At 40.1% G+C, this 12,401-nt stretch overlaps 1 protein-coding gene across 1 annotated transcript in view; it reads right to left on the bottom strand.

Annotated features, from left to right (window-relative positions):
* Window positions 1–12,401, bottom strand: part of LOC141326076 (uncharacterized) — a 214,985-nt gene that overhangs the window by 103,008 nt on the left and 99,576 nt on the right. The window contains exon 4 of the mRNA XM_073834775.1: window positions 175–328. Within this exon, the coding sequence (XP_073690876.1) occupies window positions 175–328 (154 nt within the window). The remainder of the gene's footprint in view (window positions 1–174; window positions 329–12,401) is intronic.

Here is a 12,401-nt window from a genome sequence, read left to right as displayed (position 1 = left end):
ATGAAACGTCTTCCACATTGCTGGCAGGTGAAAGGCTTCTCTCCAGTGTGAACTCTCATGTGTCTGTTAAGGGCTCCTTTTTGGTTGAAACTTCTTCCACATTGCTGGCAGGAGAAAGGCTTCTCTCCTGTGTGAACTCTTATGTGCTCTTCAAAGTTTTGTTTATAATTAAACCTCTTTCCACACTGAGGGCATGTGTAGGGTTGCTCTCCAGTGTGAATTCTCATATGAACTTCAAGGTTCTCATGTTGATCAAAACTCTTTCCACACTGATCACATGTGTAAGGCTGATTTCCATTGTGAATTCTCATGTGTCTGTTAAGGTTTCCTTTTAGAGTGAAACTCTTTCCACACTGTTGGCAGGCGTAAGGCTTCTCCCCTGTGTGAGTTAAAACATGTCCTTCAAGGCTTAGTCTATGATTAAAACTCTTTCCACATTGTTGGCAGGCATAAGGTTTCTCTCCTGTGTGAACTCTCATATGTCTTTTAAAACTTTCTCTTTGATTGAAACACTTTCCACACAGGTGACAGGTGAAATAACTTCTTCCTGTCTTTTGAGTCATTTTTCTTGAGGAAGTCTTTTTAGTCTGTGAACAACTAAAAGATTTTTCTCCATTTATGAAATCATGATCTTTCTCTTCAATTTCATTCAGTACTTTACTCTCCTCTTTCTGTGCCATCAGGTCTATGGTGAAAAAAGACAAATGTTAACCCAAGTTTAAAGACACGAAACAATACATCAAAACATTCAAACATGTAAAAGTATCAAAACTAACATACAACTCTCCTAGGTTACGTATGTAACCCTAGTTCCCCTAGGGAACGAGAGCTGCGTCCGAAAATGCTATGGGGAACGCCTTCAGCAAGATAAAATCCAGTAGAAAGAACGCAATGTCACGGGCAGATGACGTAGTGACCAGGAAGCCGTAAAGCACGCGGGGCGCGTGAAGCCGGCTCGAGACACATCTCTCGTTCCCTAGGGGAACTAGGGTTACATAACGTAACCTAGGAGAATTCCCCACTGGGAACTCAAGCTGCGTCCGAAAACGCTGTCAGACTTGCAAGCCTCTGCTTAGGGTGTTTGAGAACCACTAGAGCGAGAGGAAGGCCTAGCCTGGAGTGGCCCGAATATCGAGGCCAAGAACTTGAAAAATGTGAGAGGTGTGGACCAACCCGCAGCGTTGCAGATGTCAGACAGGGAAACGCCTGACAAGAAGTGGCCGTGGGGTAGGAGGGAACTTTAGGTACATAACCCGGTCTGGGGTAAATAAAGGCTTTGGTCATACAAGGAACAAAGTCAAGAAAGAAGGGGCCACAGAAAGGGCCTGTAATCGCCAGGATTGAGTGGGTCAACCCAGAAGTGAGCCGCTCTTTACAAAATCCCTAGCACTGAACCAACTGGGCAGTGGACTGGGTCGAGCCAGCTATTGCTGCACCATAAAGAGTTCTGGAATGCAGAATGACCTCTACAACCTCAGTTGAGATATCGGACGCTATGAGTTGTGCCCCCTCAGGGGCCATACCCACAGCTTCCACAACTCCGCAAGAGGAAGTACTTCCTGACGGGAATCTCCAAGGAGAGCCGTCGAGGAGAGTGAACAGGTCCGAGGACCATACTCGGGCCAGCCAGAACGGGGCTACTAGTAAAGGACGGACCCGGTCCCAGCACACCCTCTCCAGAACTCCCGGGAGCAGAGCGATCGGGGGAAGGAATACAGACAAAGCCTCAGCCAAGTCTGTACCACAGTATTGTGTCGACTTCTGCGTCACAAAAAGAACCACATGGGCTCGACCAAACTGGTCCAAATGAGCTCCACCACCTCGGGGGGAGTCTCCATTCCCCGGGCCTCAGCCCCTGTCTCAACAGGACATCTGCTCCTCATTGGAATTCTCTGGGATGTGAACCACCCTCAGCGAATGGAACTTCCCCTGGGTCCACACAAGGATCTGGTGCGCCAGCCTGTAAAGGGGGCGTGAACGCAGACCGCACTGGTGGTTGATATAAGAGACAACCACTGAGCTGTCGGTGCGCACCAGCACATTGTGATCTCCTAGGTCTGGAAGAAAGTACCTCAGAGCCAGCATCTTTAGGTGATTGACATGCCAAGTAAGATGGCGATCGCTCCACAGACCCCGGGCTGAGCAGCCACTCGTGACCAATTCCTAAATCGGTAAGGCGTGCATCCGACGCTAGCATAGGCGGCTACAAGGAGCTCCCAGCACCAAGCCCTGGGCAAGAACCAAGATTTCCTCCACATTTCTAAGGCACAAAAGCATCGCTGCGTGACCTTGATCATGCGGAGTGGGTTTCCCCTCGAGGGGAACCCTTTGGTTTTGAGCCATCCCTACAAGGGTAACATGTAAGGCAGGCCAAGAGATTATCACATTGGACACAGCTGCCATCCGCCCCAACAGTTTGTGGAACTGTTCTACAGTGAGTGACCTGCCCTCTCTGACTCCCCTGTGAAGACAGACTGGATAAGAACAGGAGACATGTGCGCATACATCGTAGTCGAGTCCCACACTACGCTATATAAGTGGTATATATATAACTATATAAGTGGTTCTCAGAAGTGGAGATGGCACACTTTTACTGGCGTTATCTGTAACCCCAACTCTTTCATGTGGACTAGCACAACATCTCAATGTTGTGTTGCCATGTGCTCAGATTGAGCTAAAAATCAGCCAATCGTCGATATAGTGAGAATGCGAATGCAGCCTCAGCGGCGCTACAGCGGCATCTACGCATTTGGTGAAAGTGTGGGGTGAGAGCCAGATCGAAAAGAGGAACCAGTATTGGAACGCTTTGCCCCCGAATGCGAACCTCAGGAACTTCCGGTGCTTTGGTAGGATAGAGATGTGGCAGTATGCATCTTTTAATCTATAGTGACAAACCAGTCCTCAGACCTGATCTGTAGCACGACCCGTTTAAGGTCAATTTTGAATGCTAGGCACATGACAGTGCTGTTCAGTACTCAAAGATCTAATATTGGACACAACCCTTCATCTTCTTTTGGAACTATGAAGTACCGGCTGTAGAACCCAGACCATCTCTCAACAATAGGGACCACCTCGATGGCTCCCTTCCTCAGAGAGTGTTTACTTGTTCCAACACCAGATCCTGTTTACAGCCCACCGTGGGAAGGACCCCGTAGAACTGGGACGGCGCAGCACCAAAATGGATGCTGCAGCCTTCATATACAGTGTGCAGAACCCTGTTTGAGACATCTGGCAAGAGTTCCATGCTGCCAATGGTCTACTAAGGGAATCAGTCTCTCAAGACTGACCTCGGGTGTTACTGGAGAGACTGGAACGGAACCCTGAAGCGGCGAACCGGCAAGAGATGACCGTTTCAGTATCAAAGTCCCGAAGGGGGGTGGGGTCGCAGGACTTTCACCTTCCCCAGGGAGGGGGAGAGAGCCGCAGAATAAAAACCCGCTGTGCTGTGATGTAACAGAGGAAACAGTTTGGCTTCCTGAAGGCACCCTTATCCTGTGATGGACGCACTCATCGTTAGCTTATGCGACAACAAAGAATCCTCAGCACAGGGTCTTGGACAGCAACCACCGTTTCTTCCACATGTCTAAGGTGAAAACCATTGGTCCTGAGCCACCACTGGAAGACTCATGTACAGCAGGCCAAAAGGTGTATGTTGGACACAGCTGCCATCAGACCCAACAGTCTCGTTAGAAACCATATAACAGTGAATGACTGGCCTTATGTCACTCTCTCGACTGCCATGGGGTCTGACTCAAACCGAGCAGGAGACAAACGTGCCTGCATCGTGGTCAAATCTCACACTACACCTAGATAAATGGTGCCAATTAAAATCATAATAATTAAGCATATGGATGCCCTGGAATCAGAGTGGAGCCAGAGCATCATCCACAAACTTGTAGGAAAGTGCAGGGTGAGAGTGGAATAAATGGGCAAAAGCAGAGGCTGCTCTGCACTGCAGCCTGTAAATTGTTTTAATTCCTCAGAATTAAAAACTATGGGAGCAGAGATAAACATTCAACTTCACACATTTACGTGTAAGTAGTTTGTGTCATTATGAATGAACACATTAATGAATGAAGATATTTATGAATGAACACAGCCCGCCCCTCTCTGCGGCTGTGAGTGCTCACGAACAAACTGCACATCAATTGTGTGAATCCCCGCCCTCTTTATTTTTAGAGAAGCGAAAGCAGGGAGACGATCAATACATAGTCTGCTCTTATGTGTACAGCGTCAACCTCCTCAGAGAAAGAAAGCTGCAGCAGCACAGATTCTCACTCGAGAGGAAATCTGTGCTGTGATTCCCACGATGGCAGCCTCCACTCTGCCTCGGCAAAAACGGGACTTGTGCCAAGAGCGAAGCTGCGAGCTCTAAATCAAAGGGCGAAGTACCGCAGTGCGGGCTTCAAAACCCTGAAAGAGAGCGCGCTAGATTTATATGTGTAATCCCCACAAACACAGCGCCCGTCCTGCCTCGGCAAAAACGCTAGCTAAAAAACAGAAGCTGCCGGCTGCACGCGCCCCACGTGCTTTATAGCTTCCCGGTCACTACGTTATCTGCCCGTCACGTTGCGTTCTTTCTACTGGATTTCACACGTGTTTCAGTGCATAGTCTTGCTGAAGGCATTTCCTTTGGGTGTATAATACCACATTTATACATGCAAATGGAAGAAATGTAAACTATACTATAAATAAATATATACATTAGGGGTGGAGCCGAACCCGAATACGGTATTCGGAAAGGCACAAATAGCGTGTTTTTAACGAATACTTATTTCGAACAAATACCTTAATAAATATTTGTATTCGGGAACAAGAAAAACTTTCTATTAAAAAAGCTGCGTTTCCTCAGGAGACCGCAGTCAGTGTAACTCTTAAAAGAGGTGACTGACACAGGCTGCTCCACACAGCAACAGAGAAGACTCGGCTGGGTGAAAAAAGACTTCACTGCGTCACTATTTTTGATGAATATATTTCTGTACCTTAACTAGGTTTATAACTTTGGGAAGCAGAGTTTGATCGGGAGATTATTCTATTAGGGGCCGTTCAAACGCGCGCTAAAGTTCGTCGTTATTTCAAATGTAGAAGCGCGGTATGCACGCTCATAATGAAAGCAACGCTCACACGGTGCTACGCGCTCGTTTTTTCCAGGCGCGTCCGCGCCGCATCGACATAAATATTCTATAATCTTTGGATAAATACATCTCAACTTTTCACAATGCCACATGCGCACGCAGGTCATGTGACAAGAACCAACAAATCAGCTTCACCCTTTCCCTTATATACCGTTGAAAAAATTGCCAAGTTGGAGGAACAGCTGATCATATCTGTACATGAATAACCATTTTTAAAGACATTTAATAGCAGAGCTAATGCAAGCAATTTTTTAATAATGGAAATCCATTTATGCTTTGCTGAAACTTCCGAGTCATCATTGAGAGATCAGGTCATGGTTGCTTAGCAACCGCAGACTCCACAAGAAAGAAGTTCTTTCAGAAGAAGAAAATTTTTATTTTTATTTTAATTCTGTCTGTTCAGCATCCTCCAACAAGGACTGGTGGTGGTGGGGTTCATAATGTTCATAATGGCATTTTATTAGTTGGTTTAACCATGGATGAGGTAATGGTTGTCATGTAATTTTTTTTTCAATGACGTTCCTTGTTACATATTCAAAAACATTAACCAATATTGCATATCAATAGTTATTATAATGGATATAATTACAAAATACTTACACTATAACGTAAATTAAAAGTTAAGCGCACATTCTGAACACATTTTACACTTATTTTGGATTTTACTCGAATACAAATACAAATACAAATACAAATACTTTTCCCCCCTCAACAAATACAAATACAGATACAAATACCGGCTGCTTTGCACACCCCTAATATACATATTAAAGTAAATAAATATTAAAGAGAACAATACATTTCAAATTTAACATTTTACATATTCTTGATTTTATGGCATTCAGCATGATTTCTGAAAGATCATGTGACACTGAAAGCTGGAGCAATGAAGAGGAAAACATTAAATATATATTCAAATAAAAAGCTTTTTTTATATTTTTGTATTTTTAAACGCAACCTTTTTAAAAAATAATCCATTAACAAATCTTCTTTGCCTTTTTTAAATAGTAATGTATAGGCCTATTTTATTTATATATAGATCATATATAGACCTATTTTAAAAGCCTATTTTAAGCCAAATATAACATTAGCCAATGCATTATATATATATATATATATATATATATATATATATATATGTGTGTGTGTGTGTGTGTGTGTGTGTGTGTGTGTTATTGAATGCTTTATCCTATGTCCTTTGTTCATATGTCATCCCATGCTTTATCGTTTCTAAATGCTTGCTATTGCTTTGCCGCCAAGTTCGGCAGCTGCACTACACTGCAAGCAAACACTCAAGTTAAAACGTCCATGCAAAAGAAAAGATGCACCGTCTAGTCTAGAAGCGGGAGTATTGTTGTAAACCAGCAGCCAGCTAACACTAACACTACTACACTGACCGCGAAAGGCGTGACAAGTTGCGTTAAAGCACATTGATCCTGTTATAGTCAGTCATTCACTATGAGAGCGCACGCTTCAGTCTATTAATGACGCATTCTGCGCGCTTATGCTACAGACAAGTTGACAAATAGATACAGACAGTGCGCTTTTAATGCATCCATTTTCTTTTGCAAGTTTCAGATCATACATTTCGGTTTAAAAGTCGTCTTAACCAAACGCCCCCCTAGGACATCTCAGCGCCCACTTTTCAAAATTATTGCTCTCCCGCTGCTCTCCCACTCGTTGAGAAACACTACTATGCAGTAGGGGTGGGACGATACAGGTAACTCACGATTCAATTCTGTGGCGATATGTGGCCCACGATATCGATAATATCACGATTCACGATATCTACGATATTCAATATATTGGAAGAAATTTCATCAACGATATATCACGATATATGTGACTGAAAAAGAAAAAAATACCCATAATAAGGAAATCTTATGCATTTATTAATGGCAACATTTCCAACACTGTGCAAAGAAATATGCATTTGCATAATAACTCACTGCCTCTTGGTCTTAAATGTAAACACTGTACAGCTAGACAGATAAAAGTGCCTGAACATTAAAAAACAACATGAACATTAACTAACATGTGTAAACCGTGATACTGAAACGTCAGTAGTGAGTTACTGTAAAGTGCTTTATGTTAACCTGGACAGTGGTCTCATCAATGCATATTCTTCTTGAGGAACACTAACGCCTGTTTCACACACACTCCGTCTGCAGTGCGTATGCAGCCCGTCTTTGATTTGTTTTTCGTTATCTTCCGCCATTCTTCTCACTTCTCTTTTTTTCAGGGTTTCTGCAGATATGAACAAGTGAAATTTAAGACTTTTTAAGACCTTTTTAATACCACCTTATATGAAATTTAAGACCTAAACCTGTAATGGAAATAGATATTATATTACATGCATATGTGATATTTAATGTGTTTAATGTAAAAAGTAAACAAAATTTCATGGCTGTCATAAATTAAATTTATTACTACGATATACAGTGAACTTTCCATATCAGCAGATACTATTCCACACAAAATATCCCCAATAAAAGTACCACTAGAAATATCTGATGTAAAAAAAAAAAATTCTAAAGCGATTTTTTTTTTTACTTTTGAAATGTATGCGTACCTTTGAAATTTATTTTATGAATTTATCAATAAATTCTAAATGGCTGTTAGCAGTGAGATTACATAATTTACACTGCAAAATTAAAAGTGAGATTAATGTTTTAAATACATTTATTCATTTATAAATATATATATTAGAAATGTTATATAAATACTGCGATTCTGTCTGAAGACGCAGTAACTTCCACAGAGGGAGAAAAAAATCTACAGTTGTTAGCAACTGCCCTTAGCCAAGCCCTATATTCAGTTTTTCCAAGCCCAGTATCGCTAAACTTGCACTTCCTCATAGCTAAAAAGTTAAATCCATTTGACTTCTTCGGTACAATCCGAGAGAGACTCGCGCCAATAACAGAAAGCTGATTGGCTATTGCATGCTGGTCTCATTTGTAGTTTAAATTCAGCAAATTATATTTGGAAAAGTGAAATAAAGAACTACAACACCACGGAAACAACAGAAAGAGAATTTAAATGAGCATTAGAGGTAGCGTTACATGGACATCGGGAAAATAAGACCTGTGTAAAATTATTTAAGACCTAGAACAGCGAATTTAAGACTTTTTAAGGCCTAAAATTTTGATTTTTAAATTTTAGACTTTTTAAGACCCCGCAGAAACCCTGTTTTTTCTGCGCTTCTTCTCTGATGTTGTAAGACAGGGGTGTCAAACTCAATTTAGGGTGAGGGCCGGATGAGAAGAAATGTGACCATAATGCATTAGGTTTGACATACGCACGTATACATGCGTACTGAGATGTGCAGATGAGCTCAAACGTCACTCGAATCCGCAGCTTCAAATAAATTATCCGCCCCTGTATATTTCTCTGATTTAGCTAACTGCACCCGATCTTCCTATTACAGTTATTCTATTCTAATTCTTAGTTTTGCATGATGATATGATGAATGGATGGTTCATTTTAACAGCTGATCTGATCACACACACATATATACGCTTAATAACTCGTTCTTTTAAAACAAATCCACGCTGAAAAGAATAACGTTAACTGACATCTGGACGTGACTCTCCGCAATCTCTGATGAAATCGGTCAGGTTTTCTCTATATTAGAGCTGTTCTGAACTTACTATATGAACGCATACTGGATCCTTGGACAGTTGGACTAAAAGGGGTTCACCAGTAGGCTATAAGAAATTTCAGATGGTAAAATTCTGTCTCTTTTCATTTTTAAGGTATTATTTTAGTTGTAATGTAGCCTACTGAATAAAATTAGTAATCAATAATAATTGTTATTTTACCACTCGCCTCCCGGACGGAGCGGGCAGGGTAACGTTAACGTAAAACAGTGCATCAACATCAGCAACCAGCTACGTCGTTAATGTCAGTCCTCTCATCGAGTGTTACAGAGAAAGCAATGAATATCTTAACTTTGTCTTTCAGCTGATGGTTCAAGTCTCTTGCAAGGTCCCCAATTCTTTCAGCCACTGTATTTCTTGACAAGCTAATACTGGCAAAAGCCTGTTTTTTTTTCTCAGGACACACAAGCTCCGCTGCCTTTACCATACACGCGAGTGCTTGCCACACATCTCTTCAGTTAGCCGACGTCTTCGAAATTTGATTTAGGCGCCGCTTTAGAATGCGCATGCGTGTTAGCGGTTCCTGCTGAAGCGCAATAGAAGCAAAATGAAATTATCAATAAAAAAATAAAAATGAATAAAACTAAAGACGATATTGCCGCGAATACTCGTACATGGACTTTATTTAATACTAATACTAATATACTAATATATATATGTATAATACTAATACTAATACTACTACTAATAATGATGATAATAAAAAAAAGATTTAATATGAAATATTATTGTTCAAAGCATTCCGTGGGCCGTATTGGACGACTTAGTGGGCCGTACTCGGGTACCCGAGTACGGCCCGCGGGCCGCATGTTTGACACCCCTGTTGTAAGATAACTTGTGTTCTTCACTGGCCGCTGCTTCTGCCACTTTACCCCTATTTACTCGAACAGCGCCCCCCGCAAACAGAATGGTAGATATTGGGTAGTGACAGTGACACTGACGACGGGTAAATTAATCATTTGTGTTGTAATAAAATATCGATATTGGCCGTTAGTGTATCGATTATTTATTGCGACAGAGAGTACAACAATATATTGCAATATCAATTTTTTTTCCCACCCCTACTATGCAGTATTCATCGTTTCCTACTCCCTGAGCACTGGAAATCCATTCAGATTTACTTCACTTCGGAACATTCATTCACAAATTTGCGCTACGCCACCGCCTGCAGCGTCTTCACACACAGATGAATCTAACAGAGAAGTGTGAATGTGACACAATTTAAATTAATGTCTTGCACGCTTCAATGATCTTTAAATGAAACACACAGTTGCTTCAAACGGGAAACATGACGGAATATCCTATGAAGTCCACTTTGCAGGGCACGTATGTTCAAATCAAGCATGTGATTGGCTAAGGACAAAAAAGCAGGAAAATATACTAAGACCCCCCCCCCCCCCCCAATAGCTAGCTAATACAAGTAAGTTAATGTTAATGCAGCTTAAACATCCTGCCATAGTAGAAAATCACTCAAAATCAATAATCTAATCCAGGGGTCTTCAACTAAAACGGCTCGAGGTCCAGACAATTATATATAAAAAACTACTTATGTTTTTTTTTTTTTTTTTTTTTGCGAGACCAGGGTATCTGCAGCATATTTAATCTTAAATTCTACACATTTAAATACTTTTTTTAAAGACCTAAACAAAATTTAATTAATAAATAAATAAATTATTAAAATGACTGTAAAAAGCATGATTTACAATTGAGATACAGATTTCCCAAAACAAAAAAGATTTCTTAAATTATAAAATTCACATTCCAGCCTTCAAGAGTCAAAAGTATCAATTCTTATATTAATTTAAACAATTATTGTCAATCAAGTATTATATTAATTAACATATATTTTATTGCCTTAATTGTTTAAATTTGTATAACACATGATCTTGTCGATCCATCAGATAACATTTACAACTCTACGTGTTTGGTGCTTAAAACCATGGACTGATTTGTTTACATTGGTCTTTTTGACAACAGCAGACGTACGAGCTGATTAAAAATGTCAGTTCATTCTCTTCCAGCAGGAGGCGCTATCAGAATGATACACAAAGCAGCGCCGCAGCTGACTTTGAAACGCGCAGCGCTCATATTTATTCAATGGATAACCTTATAAAGTTCCATCGCAATTCTTGCCTTTTAGTCCCCACATTTAAGACCACCTCAAATAATTAAGTCTTTCTTAACCCCTAATAACACTACAGTCATCAATAAAAATGAAGAGCTTTATTTCAAGAACTGACTTTCAAAAACCCTTAGCCTACACAAAATACGTTTCTTTTTATTTTGCAGAAGAGTAATATTAGGGAAGTAAATTAATATCAGCATATGAAGTATATTCGTCTATCATTGTATCTTAGAGAATGTGCACATTAGATGCTGAAAGCGCTGTTTTTACTTTCACTTTAATATATGCAGTTTTCACGTTGCTTGTGTGATTTCCATTGGCTCACCGTCGTGGTTTAAAATATAAATATGTATAAAAATACAGTATAAAAAGATATATTTACAATATTTTGCGACGTAACCCCAAAATAATGCATTTTCCATCAACGTTTTTCACTCACTGAAAGCTACATCTGTCTGCCGATCTCTCCTCTCCTCACTGCACGGAAGATCCTAGTGTGCTTGATACAAATGTATTTATTAGAAATAGCGTTTGGCATTTTTTTAATTATTATTATGTCAAAAGCTTTCACGGTCCGCATGGACGCATCTTGCGGTCCGGAATACTTCGCCATCCGCCATTTGCGAACAGTCGCAAATACGTGACATAGGTCACATTTTCAGGTCGAAAAATCCGGAATTCCGGATTAATCCGGAAAAATCACATCCCTGTAAAAGATACAAATAAATGTGGTTCTATGAACCAGCAGCAAGACACACACTTTGTGGTTCAAATGTCAGACTCTGTGTTTTTTTTTAAATTAAATTATTCAACTTTTTTTATTTTAAACTCAGTCAAAACAACTGCAATGTGTTCTTGTAGGGAGCGGTAAACTGCACAATATTTGTGCACAATATTCCATTTCAATAAAATTTGTTGAGCTATAGTTCTGTGAATAAAACCAACAGCTAAATGTTCTTTTTATGTTTCTTGTCACTGTGTTCAGTTGAATTGCCAAACGCCAAGCCAACTTTATATCAGTAATACATTCTTAGTAAATGAGTACAATTGCATGCAAAATGTCTGATCTAAGCATTAGAATGTAGAACTAAACGCATATCACAGTTTATTTGTTTCAATTCTCATCGATATGTAACGCATTAAGGACGCAGGCTCTATTTTATTTTTTTTTATTTTTTTTTGTAGTTAACAAAACAAGACCAATTCGTGCAACAATGTCTTTGAAAGATATAAAGACAAATATTTATAATGCTCACTTGCACTTCAAAAAGAAATATTGTAAACCAGATATGTGATTGCGGTTATATATTATTACTATTAATAAATAAGTAAAATGATTAAAAGCAAAATAATATTATCATTATCATTCCATAATCCAGTGGTTATGCAGTAGGATTATTCCAGCTCCTTGTGAGAACATTTTAATGTTGTAATTTAATTGTTTAATTGTGTTCACAGAACTATGACACCAAAAAGTTGGTA

The sequence above is a fragment of the Garra rufa genome, chromosome 2 (assembly GCF_049309525.1).
Source record: "Garra rufa chromosome 2, GarRuf1.0, whole genome shotgun sequence".
NCBI lineage: Eukaryota > Metazoa > Chordata > Actinopteri > Cypriniformes > Cyprinidae > Garra > Garra rufa.
Note: the sequence above shows the minus strand (reverse complement) of the source record. Positions and strands in the feature narration are given on the sequence as shown.